The sequence below is a fragment of the Mastacembelus armatus genome, chromosome 2, assembly GCF_900324485.2.
Source record: "Mastacembelus armatus chromosome 2, fMasArm1.2, whole genome shotgun sequence".
Classification (NCBI taxonomy): Eukaryota; Metazoa; Chordata; class Actinopteri; order Synbranchiformes; family Mastacembelidae; genus Mastacembelus; species Mastacembelus armatus.
Genome location: NC_046634.1, coordinates 11,379,314 through 11,398,068, shown reverse-complemented (window position 1 = coordinate 11,398,068; position 18,755 = coordinate 11,379,314). Strand labels below are relative to the sequence as shown.

The window sequence follows — 18,755 nt, the reverse complement described above, 5'->3', positions numbered from 1 at the left end:
CATCTACATTTTCTCTTGCAACTTAAACTCATCTAATCCAATGGAAGAATCCCATCCCAAGACGGATGTAACGTCAAAGGGCACCATAGTTTCATCTCTGTCCAACTTCGTGGTGATAGTCTCGTCTTTAGACAGGGATGACGGAGCCCTGCTCTCCTTGGTGGTGAGGTTGGGTGGTGGTGGCTTAGTACCCGAGAGTGTAGCACCAAGGACAGCAGGGCCCCGTCGTCCTCGTCTAAAGACAAGACTATCACCACGAAACTGGAAAGAGACAAAACTATGGTGCCCTTTGACGTTACATCCTTCGTCACAACCATCCCCACCACCGATGCTTTAACATCCGTTAGGAGGAGACTAAAAGAGGGCAGCACCCTCTAACAGGAGCAGCCTCAACCCGGAACAAATCTGCCTGCTGCTGGAACGCTGCCTCAACACCACATACTTCTCATACAGAGATGACTTTTACAGACAGAAACATGGTTGCGCCATGGGCTCCCCCGTGTTACCCGTCGCTGCCAATTTGTACATGGAAGTAATAGAAAAGAAAGCTCTCAACTGCTTCACAGGAACAGCACCAACTCACTGGTTCAGATATGTGGACGACACCTGGGTCAAAATCAAAACCCAGGAAGTCCAAGCCTTCGCTGAGCACATCAATGCAGTAGATGCAAACATCAAATTCAACAGAGAGGACACCACAGAGAACAGGCTAGCCTTCTTGGACTGTGAGGTCAGCATTGGCTCTGATGGGAACTTAGACATAGAAGTATACAGGAAACCCGCTCACACAGACCAATACCTTCTGTTTGACTCCCATCACCCACTGCAACGCAAACTGGGAGTCATCAGGACTTTATGCCACAGAGCTAACAACATTCCTACCTCCACTGAGGCCAAGAGAAAGGAAGTGGCTACCTCAAGTGGGCTTTCAACAAGGTTACAACCACATCAGCATAAACAAGAGACACGACTGAACCTCAAGACCCCCAGAGAAAGACCCTGGTCATTCCATATGTAGCAGGGGTTTCTGAGAGGCTTAAACGGATCTTTGGCAAACATCAGATACCAGGCCACTTCAAACCCACCAACACACTGAGACAGAGACCGGTTCACCCTAAAGGCCACATTCCAAAACAAAAGAGAAGCAATGTGGTGTATGCTGTGCTATGCTATTTGGCTTGTTTTTCACTTCACACAATGCCTAGCTGCTGAGCTGGGCTTAGCCCTCAGCCCCCTCAATTTCTCCGCAGATTCGGCTTCTGTATGACACACAAACACTTCCACACTAACTTTTCTTGCCTTTTGATGCATTTTTCTCTGCCAGAAAATCAAACTGACCACCTCAATGACTGGAGTCTGCCTCTCTCACACAGCAACGACTAGTCTGCCTCTCTCATCATTCAAACTCACTTCTGCCCATTTTCACACACAAGGCACTCAGTCTACTCAGTCACACACACACACACACACAAAATATCAGCCACTAACCCACAGCCCTAACTCTTGCAATGCCCAATGATGCCACGGGGGGAGGGGGGGATGTCCTTCTCAGATCTTGCTAGAATCTGCAGGTTCTAGCAGGATCTGACAAATCTGTCTGCCACCACAGCATCACCTGCAAAAAGCCATTTTGCCATATACACTACTCAAAAAGTTAGGGATATTCGACTTTCTGGTGACATTTATGGAAATGTAAAAAGGTCATACTACAGTGATATTATATCATAAAAGTACGGCATTTAAGTAGACGTATACAATGGTAATTTCTTCATCTCAAACAATTTATTGAAATAAAAGCTAACAGTGGTGGGTAGTAACACAACAAAAAATTTCCATGTCTCAATAACTTGTCAATTGTTAGGTGTCGTCTTGGTCTCATGATGGCAACATGTGAACAGCATGATGAAGAGGACTGTTTAAATACGAACTGTCATTGAACCGGAACATTTACTGGTCGATGGTCATGGATCAGACACTTGTTCTGATTTTCGTGGTTAATCACCTTGTTAGAGAACACCATGTTGTGCAATAAGTACCGAAACATTGAACAGTTGGACATGTGCATTCAAAAGTTCAGAGAAGGTCAAATTAAGTTCAGCTGTAAAGGTTATAGTGCATTTTAGGTGCATTCTGAAATTCTGAAAAAGTCATATATCCCTAACTTTTTGAGTAGTGTATCTCACCTTTAGCCATCCTTCACGTGCACACCACTTCATGTCTCTTCAGATTTTGCTTCACCATGACACGCTCACACAGTTCAACACCGACTTCTCATGCATTTCTCTCTGCAGAAAAACCAAACTCACTCCTCAAACGAGTGGAGTCTCTCTCTCCCACACACAACAACCAATGCAGCCAGTCTGTCGCCCGCTGACACAATCAGTGCAGTCTGTGTCTCTCATTCAAATACAACTAAGAGACAGCAACCTCTCGGAGCATTTTCAAACTCACTTTTGACCAATCACAGCCACTACTGCAGTCAGACTGCTCACAGTCAAACCCAATTAAGGTCAAATCCACTCAAATAACCACAATATTCAAGTCATAAAACAAAAAAAAAAAAAAAAAAAACAAATTGACTTTTGTGAGATACTCGTCACAATGGTAGTCTGAAATAGATGGATTTTATAGGCCACAAGCTTACACATTTTTTTTAAACTCTTTCATGTCATTCACTTCATCTCATGGATTTGATTTACCTTATCTCATATATATAAATATTTATTCATTTGTTCCTCAGTATATATTGTTTTTTGATTGTTTTTCAATTCACAGTGCCTCCTATTCACATGCAACTCCACCTGCCTGTTTTCTGATCTCCCTGTCTGCTGATTTTCAAACCTCCTTCCGACCAATCACAGCCAGGATACAAATTAGTCATTCTAATGATAGTCAGAGTTATGGTTTGGTATAGAACATTAAAAACACTAACACTAACCAAGAAAAAATTGTTAAAAAGAAGCTAAAGCATTTACCTTTTTTGAAGCAGGTGCAATTTACCTAAGAAGAAGAGATAAAGAGGAGCACAAAGCCACTATACCTTATTTTCGCTCTGACCACCAACAGGACAACATCCACTAGCCTGCAGCCAGAAGCAGAGTAGACATCAAAATCTTGTTCAGGATAAGAGCACTAAATTTAAATACTATCACAACAGGTAGTAGTGTTTTTATATTATAATTTAAAAAGTTTTACTTCTTTAAAAATCTTTTAAATCATTTTTTCAACTGATGTGTAAAAGTTTAAAAAAAGCACCTAAAAAATAAAATATTCAATAGTTTTTTATGTTGATTTATATAAGTAAATACTTAGATTAACACATCCTATATCAACTCTAGCTGTAACATTCTGAAGGCAATGCCAACTGCAAACATTAGTTTGGATTGGTGTAAATTTCATTAGTCTACAATCCAAAAAAAAAAAAAAGGTCACTGTAAATGGCATTTCACATGCCAAAAATAATGACTATATCTACATTGCCCTTATTACTGAAACTCAAATGTTCCAATTGTTACAATCAGTCTTAGGCCAAAGTATAATCAGAAAAACCTATGCGTTTGCCATACCTTTACACTGTTCCGGACAGTATTTCAGCATTCAAGCATCAGGTCATCAAGGCCCCCGCCTTCAATCCACAACCCACCAGCCCCTTATGGACTCTTCTGTGGCTGCTGGCCCCAAAGAAAAGCAGCTCCACATCGCCATTTCACTCACCTTGGAGCCCCAACCCCAGGCCTGTCTCCAGGATGGGGCCCCAGCTTCACTGTACCAGGTGACATCATATTCCTTGTTTTTTTCCCCCTCTTCATATGGATGGCATTAAACCGCTCTTGGTCTGGTCCGTCACCTACGATCTGTTTGCCTTGGGATACCCTACTAGAGGTATACAGACCCTGACAATATAATGTCTAGGATCGTTTGGACACTCAAACCCCTCCACCACAATAAGGTGGTGGTTCCAGGACGGGATCGCTGCATTAGCAGCAGCAATGCCATCCATGTACGGGTTTCTTCGTAGTCAATAACTGCCCCCATGACCCAGCCCCAAATACAGAGAAGAAGGTGGATGGATGGACACACCCTTAACCTGCTTTCCATAACTGTTAATAACATGATGGACAAAACCATTAACTTTGGCCATGCCTTTACACACAACATAAACAACCTTTATAGGGGGAAAAAAAAAAAAAAAAAACAGAAAATCAAGTTTATAATTACTCCTAACTTACTATAAAAACATATCTGATTTGTTACAAAACAAATATGGTAGAATCTTATGTTTCCTATACTTTCCCATTTGAAGAAGATGCACAATTCAATTGTCCATGTTTCACCACAATGCATCGTGCGGACACCCCCATGACACAAGTCCTGCTTCCCTGTTTTAAAATTAAAAATATTTGATGTAACCTGAGCCAGGAGGCTGCCTCAGTAATCTGAGAATAATCCCTGTCCTGCCAAAAAAAAAAAAAAAAAAAAAAAAAACATACATCACAACTGTTATAGACAATATTACGCACTCAAATTTGGTGTTATTTCAAATATAAACCTCATGAACTAATACAAGACTTAACACTATATCCAAAAAATACCTTTCAAAATAAAACAAATCAGGTTATGGACATTTAACATAATATCAGGATAAATTACAGATGAACTTACCTGAAACAGGTAGTTGTCCAAAAACTAAAATACATGGGTGTATGTACTAGTAAATTTCAGTATTTATTTTATTGAAGAAACATTTTTTGTTTTTGTAATTTCTATATGAATTTTGATTTTTTTTTTTTTTTTCTAATTTCAGATGATGGATAGAGTTGTGTGTTGGTGGTTACTTGGTGAGCATGGGGCTCTAGGCTGGTTGCTGCTGTGTAAGCCGGGCTGTGGATACTTATGGGGGGGTGAGTGTGTAGCTGTGGGCTGGTGGCTGCTCGGTGAGCCTGATTGTAGAGGTCTGGTGCTGGGTGAGCATGGAGCTCCAGGATGCTTGTGGCTGGGGGAGCGTGGAGCTGTGGGCTGCTCGGTGAGACTGAGCTGGTTGTTGCTGCTGTGTAAGCCTGGTTGAGGATACTTGCGGCAGGGTGAGCATGGAGATCCAGGCTGGTTGTTGCCGCTACATAAGCCTGGCTGTGGATGCTTTGTGGCTGGGTGAGCGTGGAGCAGTGGGCTGGTGGCTTCTGGGTAAGACTGGTTGTGGAGGCCTCCTGCTGTGTGAGCATGGAGCTCCAGGCTGGTTGTGGCTGGAGGCTAACTTTTCCATTTGAGGTCACCACACTTACATGCCAAGGAATAAAATAAACAGAAAGAGCACAAAACCAAATTATAGTGGATGTTCTTTCATCCACTTACATCAATCAGAAATACCTTTGGCTCCCGTGTCCTTCACCAGTACCTTTCTATCTGAGAGACACTTTGCTTAAACTGCACAAGATACATTTCCATTAAAATAAAAAATTGACCAGTAAATCAGAATTTTTAATTTCATGGGTCAGTTTATTTAGGTGTGCTGAAATAAAATTTAGGTGTGTTTGAGCACAACCCCTGACAATCAGTCGGCTATCAGCCAACTGATTAATCAGTCGACTATCAGCCAACTGATTAATCAGTCGACTATCAGCCAACTGATTAATCAGTCGACATCTGCTTGTGAACAAGCTCAAATACCTAAAAGTTCATAAAGCTACTGAATGTTACTATGGTTTGAGTAAAACAGTAATTCGGTTTGTCTTGTCAGTGTACATCGTATGTATGACTACTTTTAAAGTTCATCAAGTCACTCAAGGTAAAACGTCCTGTGCTCCCCAACAATGCCTCCATTAAATGATGCTGCTTTAACTCAACTATAGTAATACATTTTATTTATACTGCACTTCACATTGATACCAAAATCTCAAAGAGCTACAACTTGATTAAAACCACACATACAGTAAAACAATACAGCATTCAAACTAAAATGTTTTTGAAGTAAAAACGTTTCAAGATGCTTTTTTGAAAGACTCCATTGTCTTGACACATTTCCATCCTTCTGCTTCACTGCTAGTACCCATTCCATTTTCATCATTCAACACGTGGTTTGGGACAAAAACTTCCAACATAATTTTGAAGAATATTTATTGAGGGGAAAATATTCTATACTTTTCCAGTTACTGGTTTGTGCTATAAGCAACATGACGTTGCTGATGTCCAGGCTGCACCTGGTGCTACTACACAGGCTAAAAGCTATTATATTAAAAAAAAAACAAAAAAAAACAGCTTTTCTACCAGCACCACTGTTTATCTTTGGTTTTCCATTAAGGGACAGTACCTGGGAGCAGGTACGTCACCAGACTGCGGGTCACAGATTGGACAGGGAGTGACGTCACGGGAAGAGTCCTGAGCGCGACGCCCGAGTCAAACCCGCCATTTTAAATACTAGCGTTTGTTTTCCATTTAGCGTCGTTAGCAAATGGCTACCGCTGCTCCAAAAACACCGCGGCCCTAAAGGAAGCACCGCTCCGCCCCGCTATGACGGTCCAGTACTCAATTGTACTGGAAAATGATCTAACACGAGTCGAGCTGAAAAGGGCTAAAACTGTGTCATGGAAAAACGGCATAAAATAAATAATAGGACACTAATGATGTGCCAAATGAATTTGGTGACAACACAGGCTACAAGGTGACTCAATAAAGGCTGAACTATAAAAATTGACAAAAGTTAGGAAACCAAACGAACATTATTACTATTTAATCCCAATTAATTTAACAATTATAGCTCCTCGTCTCATCTTACTACAGCTGAAAACAGGCGCCGTCAGTGCTTTGAAGTGTCGCTTCGGACTTATTGATGCTAACCCGGCCACATTAGCCTGTCCCGCTTCAGACACGATACTAATGCTTGTAAGAATGTCCAACAACACGGGAACTTCAACAAACACGACACTAACCTTCTTACAACTGTCCAAACACAGCATCTTCTCGGCAAACAGCAAACTTCTCTTCCGAACGCCAGCGTCTCCGTGACTCAAAGTGTCACAGCGCTGCGCTGTGATTGGCTGGAACCTGGGGGGGGGGGGCGGGGCCTCCCTCGTTGCTGGGTGAAGTTCACCGCCAGACTCCACGCCTTTCAACAATGTTTTTTTTTGATCCGCTCCTAAAGTTGTATGTCCAGATATTTCACCAAAGATCGTCACACAAATTTTATATCTAAAAAAAGCTTTTGAAAAGTCCATCCACCCATCCATCCATCCATCCATCCATTTTCTAAACCCGCTATTTCCTGAAATACAGAGTCACGGGGATCTGCTGGAGCCTATCCCAGCTCTCTCTCAGGTGAAAGGCAGGGGTACACCCTGGACAGGTCACCAGTCTGTCGCAGGGCCACATAGAGACACACAAAGACAGACAACCTCTACGGTGAATTTAGAGTCACCAATCAACCTGACATACATGTTTTTGGACTGTGGAATGGAAACCGGAGTACCCGGAGTAAAGCCACGCATGGGGAGAACATGCAAACTCCACACAGAAAGGCCGGGTTGCGAACCCGCGACATGTGAGGCAACAGTGCTAACCATTAATCCACCATGCTGCCTATGGGACAGTACCTGGCAGCAGGTACGTCACCAGACTGCGGGTCACAGATTGGACAGGGAGTGACGTCACTGGACGAGTCCTGAGCGCGACGCCCGAGTCAAACCCGCCATTTTACATACTAGCGTTTGTTTTCCATTTAGCGTCTTTGTTTTCCATTTAGCGTCGTTAGCAAATGTCTAACGCTGCTCCAAAAACACCGCGGGCCTAAAGGAAGCACCGCTCCGCCCCGCTATGACGGTCCAGTAGGAAAATGATCTAACACGAGTCGAGCTGAGAAGAGCTAAAACTGTGTCATGGAAAAACGGCATAAAATAAATAATAGGACACTGATGATGTGCCAAATGAATTTGGTGACAACAGGGTAAAAAGTGACTCAATAAAGGCTGAACTATAAAAATTGACAAAAGTTAGGAAACCAAACGAACATTATTACTATTTAATCCCAATTAATTTAACAATTATAGCTCCTCGTCTTACCTTACTACAGCTGAAAACAGGCGCCGTTAGTGCTTTGAAGTGTCGCTTCGGACTTATTGATGCTAACCCGGCCACATTAGCCTGTCCCGCTTCAGACACGATACTAATGCTTGTAAGAATGTCCAACAACACGGGAACTTCAACAAACACGACACTAACCTTCTTACAACTGTCCAAACACAGCATCTTCTCGGCAAACAGCAAACTTCTCTTCCGAACGCCAGCGTCTCCGTGACTAAGTGTCACAGCGCTGCGCTGTGATTGGCTGGAACCTGGGGGGGGGCGGGGCCTCCCTCGTTGCTGGGTGAAGTTCACCGCCAGACTCCACGCCTTTCAACAATGTTTTTTTTTTTTTATTTTCTGAAATAATTATCCTCTTAGTTGCCCCCGGAGCGGATCCGCTCCTAAAGTTGTATGTCCAGATATTTCACCAAAGATCGTCACACAAATTTTATATCTAAAAAAAGCTTTTGAAAAATCCATCCATCCATTTTCTAAACCCGCTATTTCCTGAAGTACAGAGTCACGGGGGATCTGCTGGAGCCTATCCCAGCTCTCTCTCAGGTGAAAGGCAGGGGTACACCCTGGACAGGTCACCAGTCCGTCGCAGGGCCACATAGAGACAAACAACCTCACACACTCACACTCACTCCTACGGTGAATTTAGAGTCACCAATCAACTTGACATACATGTTTTTGGACTGTGGAATGGAAACCGGTGTACCCGGAGTAAAGCCACGCACGGGGAGAACATGCAAACTCCACACAAAAAGGCCGGGTTGCGAACCCACGACATGTGAGGCAACAGTGCTAACCACTAATTCACCATGCTGCCCCAAGTCCATCCATCCATCCATCTTCTATACCCGCTTTTTCCTGAAATCCAGGGTCACGGGGGATCTGCTGGAGCCTATCCCAGCTCTCTCTCGAGTGAAAGGCAGGGGTACACCCTGGACAGGTCACCAGTCCATCACAGGGCCACATAGAGACACACAAAGACAGACAACCTCACACACACACTCACTCCTACGGGCAATTTAGATTCACCAATCAACCTAACATGCATGTTTTTGGACCGTGGGAGGAAACCAGAGTACCCAGAGTAAACCCACGCAAGCACGCTGCCCCAGGTCTCACGTTTCAAATGGTATAAAGCAATTTAAGATTGAATAATCACAGCGATTAAAATCTAAAATCTTAATATTTAACAATAGTACAGTACGCTGTTTCTTACCTTTCTGTTGTGTTACTTCATACGTGTACTCAAACATGGAGTGTCGCATATCGTTTTGTTCGTTACAATCCATAGAACAAAGTGCACCTGTGCACCATGTTTTAGTCCAAAAGACGTAATATTATACAGTAAATCCATAAAACCATCGTCCTCCTCATGAAAATCTGTAATCCGCTTCGTTTTATGATTGATTCCGCCGTTTATTCAGTAAAGTTTGACATAGCAAGCTTCTGTGAACCACATGAGGCCTCAATCAGACCTGTTTGTTACGTTTCACAGCGTAACTAACCCTACAACCAATAGAATTCACACCCTGAGAGAAAATCCCAGTCAGGGGGCATAGACTAACTTCGATTGACAGTAGAATCAATTCAATTCAATTCAATTCAATTTATTTGTATAGCGCCAAATCACAATACAAATCATCTCAAGAGACTTTACAAAAACTGAAACTAAAAACCCAACAATTCCCTTATGAGCAAGCACTTGTGGACACTTGTGGCCTCTCCACAGTGGAGAGGAAAAACTCCCTTTAACGGAAGAAAAAACCTCCAGCAGAACCGGGCTCAGTTTGGACGGCCATCTGCCTCGACCGGTTGGGGTGAGTGGCAGTTGACAGCAACTATAAACAACAAATAGACACTGCAGGTTGGTGGGACCAGTAACTACACATCAGCGATATACAGCTCCAGGACCAGGGACACCTGCAGAAGGTACAGAGAGAACAGAGAGAGGGAGAGAGCACAAACTAGGGGAGAGAGAGAGCACAAGGTTAGTGACATTCAATGGTGGAATATACATGTGGTGGGAGGAGAGAAGAGAGGGGAGGGGAAGGGAAGGGGGTTAGGGTAGGGGAGCTCAGTGCACCGATGGTCCTCGGATAGTCTAGGCCTATAGCAGCATAACTAAGGGATGGTTCAGGGTTGCCTGAAGCCAGCCCTAACTATAAGCTTTGTCAAAGAGGAAGGTTTTAGAGGAAGTCTAGCCTTAAAAGTATAGAGAGTGTCTGCCTCCTGAACCCAGGCTGGGAGCTGGTTCCACAGGAGAGGAGCTTGATAACTAAAGGCTCTGCCTCCCAGTCTGCTTTTGGAAACTCTGGGAACCACAAGTAGACCTGCACTCTGAGAGCGAAGTGGTCTATTGGGATAATATGGTACTATGAGGTCTTTAAGGTATGAAGGAGCTTGATTATGAAGGGATTTGTATGTGAGAAGAAGAATTTTAAATTCTATTGTATATTTTACAGGGAGCCAATGAAGAGAAGCCAATATAGGAGAAATATGATCTCTCTTGCGAGTTCCTGTCAGGACTCTTACTGCGGCATTCTGGATTAACTGGAGGCTTTTTATGGAGATATTGGGACATCCACATAGTAATGAGTTACAGTAATCTAGCCTTGAGGTAACAAATGCATGGACTAGTTTTTCTGCATCATTTTGAGACAGGATGTTCCTGATTTTGGAAATGTTGCACAGGTGAAAGAATGCAGTTCTAGAGATTTGTTTTATGTGTGAGTTAAAGGACATGTCCTGGTCAAAAATAACTCCAAGGTTTTTTACAGTAGTGCTAGAGGCCAGGGTTATGCCATCTAGAGTAGCTATTATTTGAGAAAAGTTATTTCTGAGATTTTTTGGCCCAAATATAATGACTTCTGTTTTCTCCGAGTTTAAAAGTAAAAAGTTACTGGTCATCCAGGCCTTTATGTCAGTTAGACAGGCTTGAAGTCTGGTTAACTGGTTTGTGTTAACAGGTTTAATAGATAGATATAACTGAGTGTCATCTGCATAGCAGTGGTAATTAATAGAGTGCTTCCTAATGACATATTCTAAAGGAAGCATGTACAGGGTGAACAGAATCGGTCCTAGCACGGAGCCTTGTGGAACTCCATAACTAACTTTTGTTCGTGTGGAAGGTTCATCAGGGACATGAACAAACTGGAATCTGTCCGATAAATAGGATTGGAACCACTTTAACGCTGTTCCTCTGATACCAATCACATGCTCCAGTCTCTGTAATAAGATGTTGTGGTCAATGGTGTCGAATGCTGCACTAAGGTCTAGGAGGACAAGTATTGAAACAAGTCCATTATCTGAGGCTAAGAGAAGATCGTTGGTAACGTTCAACAGTGCTGTTTCTGTACTATGATGTGCTCTAAATCCTGATTGAAAATCTTCAAATAGTTCATTCCTGTGTAAGTGGTCTGATAGCTGCTTAGCAACAGCTTTTTCTAGGATTTTAGAAATAAATGGCAGGTTGGATATTGGTCTATAATTAGCCAAGACTCCTGGATCAAGACTAGGCTTTTTGAGTAAAGGTTTGATTACTGCAGTCTTAAAGGCCTGTGGTACGTAGCCTGATACTAGAGATAAATTTACCAAGTCCAATAAAGACGAGTTGATTAATGGCAGGGTGTCTTTAAGCAGTCTAGTCGGGATGGGGTCTAAGAGACACGTTGATGATTTTGATGAAGCAACTACTGATGTAAATTCAGAGAGATCTATGGGAGAGAAGCAGTCTAAACATAACTGAGGTCCTACAGATGATTCAAGAGCTACTGTAGTAGAAGATTAATTTATTGCAGGTATAGGAAGCATCTGCTGAATTTTATCTCTAATAGTTGTGATTTTATTTGTAAAGAAACTCATAAATTCATTACTGCTGAGAGCGAAGGGAACACTGGGCTCAACGGAGCTGTGACTTTTTGTCAGCCTGGCTACAGTGCTGAAAAGAAACCTGGGATTGTTCTTGTTTTCCTCTATTAGTGATGAATAGTATGCAGTTCTGGCTTTACGGAGAGCTTTTTTATATGTTAGTAGACTGTTTTTCCAGGCTAGAAAAATTTCCTCTAAGTTTGTGGAACGCCACTTCCTTTCCAGCCTTCGTGATGCCTGCTTTAAGGTACGAATATGTAAATTATACCATGGGGCTAGTCTTCTCTGATTCACTAACTTCTTTTTCAGAGGGGCCACAGAATCAAGCGTTTCACGCAGTGATCAATTTGGTAGGAAGTGGGATTGAAGCAGCTGCCCTCTACTATGTTTATACTTGGCATAGATGTAAATAAAGATGGAATCATTTTCTTAAATTTATTAACAGCGTTGTCGGATAAACATCTGCTGTAGTGGAATCTTCTTCCAAACGCTGCATGATCCATCATTTTAAATCAAAAGTTATTAAAGAATGATCTGACAAAACAGGATTTGGGGGAAAAACTATTAGATGTTCAATTTCGATGCCATAGGTCAGAACAAGATCAAGGGTGTGATTGAAACAGTGGGTGGGTTTATTAACATTTTGAATGAAACCAATTGAATCTAATATAGAATGAAATGCAATGCTGAGGCTGTTATTTTCAACATCTACATGAATGTTAAAATCTCCCACTATAATGACTTTATCTGAACTAAGCACTAAATCAGACAGGAAGTCAGGGAATTCAGTTAAAAACTCTGAGTAAGGGACAGGTGGACGGTACACAATGACAAGTAGAACTGGTTTTTGTGTTTTCCAGTTTGGATGTGAGAGACTAAGAGTGAGGCTCTCAAATGAGTTATAACTGTTCTGAGGATGAAAGGTTAACAATAAGTTTGAGTGGTAGATTGCAGCTACTCCTCCACCTCGACCTGTGCTTCGAGGAACATGATAATTTTTATGACTGAGGGGGTTGATCCATCAGCCAGTCACATTGTTTGTCAGTGATGACTGACGCATCTTGTAGCGAATGATGAGGCTTTTCCAACAGTGTATGACTCGTTATGTTTGATGACGCAGCAGTGGGCTTTAAAGATATTACAAGTCTGCAACAATTATCCACAACTTTGTATGAAAAGAATGTAAAGACCCTGCATCATGTTATATTGATATCTGGTGAGAATGCTCTTTTGGATCTGTCCCCTAATGATGAAAGCATCGCTAATACGGTATGAAAAATAAAACAAAAATGGCTCTTACTTCACTGATTACATTACATATACTAAAGTATTCGTCAAGAATATTGTACATATCAAGCCTATTTTTTTGGCCTTTTAGGTACTGGCTTTGGGATGGAGATGGGTATTTAATTTGGGCTACACAGAAGGTTCCTAGCAATATTGTGCAAGTGAACACTACAGAAATGAAAACTAGAGCCTTTATAAACATGGTGCCAAAAACGTATGGTCCAATAACAGGGGGGTACATATATTATATTAATATTAAAATTGTCTGCAAAGAACATGTCCACCAACAAATCAAAATCCAAATCATAAGTTTATTACTACTTGTTTGGGTGTTAGTTCAATAAGGCACATGGTGACAGATGAATAAAATGACTTCTAAGTGGTGTTGATATCTTTTCTGTTCATGTCAGCCACTCAGACACTCAAAGACCCTGCCTCACTGCCAATTACTGAATAGATCTGTGTATAACCAGCCAAAGACAGCAGACTCATTGGACAAGAGCGCTGAAAATAAGCATTCAGTTAATGGTGAAAAATATGGCAGAAACACAACAAAAGGTCAACATCATCAAGGTCAGCTGAAACCAGTGTTAATTTACAGTAGATTTAGTCGACTAAAATCTTATGCTATTTAATTGACTAAATCTAGGCTACAATTAAAACAAAGCAGATGACTAAAATATGAGTAAAACTAAAATTGCATTTTAGTCAAAAGACTACGACTAAAACTAAATTAAAATCTGCTGTCAAAATTAACAGTGGCTGAAACTCAAGCAGTAAGCTTTCTCAAACATATCTTGTGATAAATAAACCATGTGAAGTGGGCAGTAAACTTAAAAAAATGTGAAGATTATACAGTTTGTATTATTACTCAAGTATGGTATATATTGCAGTTGTCTTAAATATTATATTATATTATTAACTCCCTCAAAACAGTGGAGATGATTGTGGACTTCAGGAAGGACCCAGTCCCCCTCCACCCCCTCACCCTCTACGATACCCTGGTGACCCCTGTCGAGTCCTTCCACTTCCTGGGCGACACCATCACCCAGGCTCAAATGGGAGCAGAACATCAGCTCCCTCACCAAGAGGGCTCAGCAGAGGATCTACTTCCTACGGCAGCTGAAGAAGTTTCACCTCCCTTCAAAGATGCTGGTGAACTTTTACACTGCCATCATCGAATCCATCCTGACATCCTCCATCACGGTCTGGTTTGCTGCAGCCACAGCCACAGCCACAGACAAAGACACTTTAACACACTTTTCACTTTAACACTCTTAAAGTGCACTACACTTTTTCACTTTTCTGTATAAACCGTAGTATTTATTTTATTTTTTTTCTTTATTCTTTCTAGTTTATTATAAAACTATGTACATACTCCTGCATATATGCTTGCTCCAGACACCAAGACAAATTCCTAGTACTGTAAAGTGTTCTTTGCTGTAACTGGCAATAAAACCGATTCGGTTTCTGATTACCCTAACACTTGCAATGCCCAATGCTACCACAGGAGGGCGGTTATCCACTGCCGGCACAACATGACTTGGAACCACATCTGACCTGTAGCCATCGATCCATATTTGGCTTCTTTATGACACACACACACACACCCACTATTTTCATTTCAAAAGAAAACAGATTCACTCTTGTGAGATACTAGTCAAAATGCAGGTCTGAAATAGATGGATTTTATATGCGACAAGCTTACACATTTTTTAAACTCTTCTTTTTCATCCGATTCACTTCATCTCTTATACTCCATCTGCCTGGCCTCTGAGCTCCCTGTCTGCTGATTTTCAAACTTCCTTCTGACCAACCACAGCCACTATGCAAATGAGAGTCATTCTAATGAGAGTCATCTCATCTATCTAATATTATCTAGCAGAATTCTAGGTGTGTTTGTTACAAAAGGTTTGGTCACTGGATGCCAGTGTTGTGCAGTTTATCCCTCTGACAAAGTACAGCTGTGCCATTGGAAGAGGAAACACTGATCTATTCAAACCCCTTTGTTAGACTGATGAAGAAGTCAAAGCTAGGCAAGTATAACAGACAGTGAGTACCATGACTAAGGCAAACAGATGAGAGAAAAAACATTTACTTGCACCCAAATTTAATGCAAATAGACATCAAGATATAACATGACAATATTATATTCATGTATGTATAAAATGTTTGTGTACATATACACACATATATCTATGTAAACACAACATTGCAATTGCAATTTACAATGCAATTATTTTTTCAAAGCTTTTTCTGTTCTGCATTTTTCTATGACAACTATGACAAGCAATAAATCATTGAAGTATGAACAAAACAAAATATTTAGATAGATTAAAGATAAATGTTCTTTTGTGTAGACCAGGCCTATATGTTACAATGAAATCCTGTGATGCAAAAATTGATATAAACTAAATTTTTATTTATCAACTATGGTATGGTGACCTGGCTAAAATATGTGCGGGACGGCATGATGTACGGCTTATCCAGTGTATTTATTAAAGCAGTGAGCCCAGGCTTGGTCACCGAACTAGAGGGCATCACATCTTTCGCAATACACTCTGTTACTTTGTGAGTTACTTCCATGTGCCGCTTTGAAGTGCGTTAATATGGAGCTACGCTTTCAAACATATCGGTAAGTGATCCCTGTCTGGTAATCTGCATTTTTTCCATGCAGCTATCATACAGTACTTTGCGGTGTTTTTTTAAATGCTGAATCAGTAGTATTGCCCCACGAGGTAGGCTTTGCACAGTACTTGACGCTGCGCAGCATCTTCTTTTTTAAAGCCCAAATAGTTCCATACAACGGACGTACTGCTCCTCTTTGACACTACAGCAGTTTCCGCAGTGTCAGGTTCTGTCGATGCTGAAGCCATTGTTTAACAGATTAAGTTGTAGTGTAGTGTGCCAACTTTATTTTTCCTCTGCAGCCTGCTAAACTCTTGCATGTCATGTGACGGGGTGTAATCACAGTCTCTGGCTTTAGGGCCACAAAGGGTATAGCATCTCGTGGCCCGTCCGGACAGTTCATGGTTTACTTCTGTGGTTTAACATTAGGCTTTTTTCTAGAGTGGTTCATCCTTCTGCCTTAAGTGTTTTTGTCAGGATGACAAAGACATGGGAATGCTGTGGCATCGATGCACATTGCCCTGCCACCCTCTCCTTTGAAGAAGAAGAGATATCCCGATTGCTGTCTGTTTGCATGTCCCCATCCTGCATGTGTAACCCAGGAAAAAAAAAGGGACCTGTAAACTATTTGAAATAATTACTTCCAGGTTTTCAACCAATCCGTCTCACCCCATGTGAGTGTATAAATATCCAGGTTGACTGGGTCACTTCCTTTTCCTCCTTTGACTCCTGCTGGTCAGCATGGTGAGGCAGCACCTTATGGCATGAACCAGAACGTTCTCAAACTGAACTAAACTATGCTTTGAAACGCTCAGATCTTCTCATTCACATTTATAACTCATGGTAGCAGACTGTATTGCTGCAGTAACGTTTATAGTTGACTCCCACTAGCTCTATTGTTAGCCGCTAGGCCGCTAGTATTAGTCATTAGCCACAATTGCTAATACTATACAGAACTTCATTAAGAAAATGGTCGATTCAGCCATTTGAGAGTTTAAGGGATTTTGAGCATCTGGGACCTTTAACCATGTTAATTTAACATGGTTTAACAATTGGTTTAACATGGTTATGGGATCTGTTTATTTGTTATTTAATGCTTTACAGTACTTTAGAAAGTAACTAACTGGAAAATATTGACTTTTAAGGAAATATTATGTTGTACTAAAAGCAGTCAGACCCACATAAGCCTTGTCTAAGTCATTAGCTCATTGTCTCACTATCTGGCATAGTGTACATCAAAAGGTTACACATCGATGAAGCTGGCTCTGTCTCTAAGGATGCACTGCACATAAGGGGTGGGGGTTAGGGAGAAATCCCTCAAACTCTCCTGTTGGAACTTGTCTTTGGTGTTTACTTGTAGCAGTAGGTGACATTTTAGATTGTGTACCTGGCCTGTCCCAGGGTTGGCTGTCCTCACTGTGATGCAGGCAGCAGAAGCTTCCTCAGATGACTGTGGCAAGAACCTGCATTTTCATATATTTGTACAGCAATTAGACAAAGCAGCCTAATAACTTCCAAGAAGTACCTACAAGGTATCACTGCATAATCAAAGTCTTAAATATATAATTTTAGATATGTTTATGTAGTAACGGCAAGCACTAGCTTGGCCCTGAGTCGCCTCAAGTCTGATGTCGGGTTGGACAGTGGGACCCCAGCATCTCCTAGGAAAACCTTGCCCTCATCATCCTTCTGCCGATGTCGTAAAGAGATGGGCCTGATGCTCTGAAAGTAGCATTCGAATAACTGCAGGGACAAAACAAAAATTCATTAACATGAATTAATTCATTCACACACATCAAAAACCTCCCCAGAAACAGGAGACCAAGTTGAGAATGTGTGACTCACTCCTCCTTCTTGTTTGTTGAGTGTGAAGGTCCCCTGTCGTGCCGTGGAACTGAGTTGGATGCTGACACTTGCAGCTACAGGCTGTCGGGCAATCCAGTCATCAACCTGTGCGTGTGTCAGAGAGATCATGATGAAAACCTTCTCAGTGAAAGCAATATTGACCGTCATAATCTTAACATGACTGTTATGGCTTATCATTTTATTATTATTGTTGTAGCTGCAGAGGCGCTTACAGACAGCCCAGTCACGTCCAATCCGGAAAGTTTATGATTCAGAAGAAGGATGGCCTCACAGTATTGCCTGAAGGTTGTAGCTGCTGTCCTTGGAACGTCTTTGCCGCTGACGATCTTGTGCTGGATGTACTGTACATCTTCATGTGCAAGAATGACGACATCTGCTTTTTGAAACCTGTAGCACAGAGCAGAGAAAACAATATATAAAAGGGGTCTGTGTATCACAAGAGCAGTGCAAGGCATTGTACTGTAAGATGATACCTCTGTGTTGGCTGAACAACTGGACATTCTGGCGGAGTGTTGATAACTATAAAACCTCTACTCTGATGGCGATGACTTAAATTGATGCAAGCAGTGACGTCAGCACAGTATTGAAGAAGCTCTGTGAAGTCCCACAGTCTGCCCTTCGTGGCAAAGATTTTCTGGGAGGTGACAGCTCTGTATGTACACAGTTTGATGCTCCATCTGGCTTGCAGAGATGTCAGCATTAACATGGTTAAGGACTGGGGGCAATTCAATTTATTTATAAAGCAATAGAATCATCTTAGTAATTTAACTGTTTTATTTGTGTGTATTTTTGTTACCCCACTGGAAATGAGACATGACCTTCACAAAAAGTGAACAGCTGCAAATGTTGTACCTTTAACAGGCAATCGCATGGTGGCCTACATTACAAAAATACATTCGTGAATAAAACAAACAAATGCCTTGACCTATGAGTAGGACGGCCTGCTGGTCATGTAATAAAATGTGTGTATGATTAAGTACCTAGGGTCAACAGTCCAGAGCAACGGAGACTGTGGAAAAGAAGTGAAGAGACGTGTGCAA

The 18,755-nt window shown here is 41.7% G+C and overlaps 1 protein-coding gene across 1 annotated transcript; it reads right to left on the bottom strand.

Annotated features, from left to right (window-relative positions):
• Positions 1-17,150: 17,150 nt before the first annotated feature.
• Positions 17,151-18,517, bottom strand: LOC113127421 (uncharacterized). The gene is made up of 4 exons (XM_026301958.1): positions 18,189-18,517; positions 17,928-18,102; positions 17,695-17,799; positions 17,151-17,592 (listed from the first exon to the last, which is right to left on the bottom strand). The coding sequence occupies exons 1-4, from the start codon at positions 18,419-18,421 to the stop codon at positions 17,428-17,430; spliced, it is 678 nt and encodes a 225-aa protein (XP_026157743.1). The 5' UTR covers positions 18,422-18,517; the 3' UTR covers positions 17,151-17,427.
• Positions 18,518-18,755: the final 238 nt, after the last annotated feature.

Coding starts and splice junctions, on each gene's coding strand:
- LOC113127421 (XM_026301958.1), bottom strand. CDS start 18,421: ATGTTAATGCTGACATCTCTGCAAGCCAGATGGAGCATCAAACTGTGT. Junction 18,103..18,188: donor GTTGTTCAGCCAACACAGAG/GTATCATCTTAC, acceptor TCTGTGCTACAG/GTTTCAAAAAGCAGATGTCG. Junction 17,593..17,694: donor TCAACAAACAAGAAGGAGGA/GTGAGTCACACA, acceptor TTGTCCCTGCAG/TTATTCGAATGCTACTTTCA.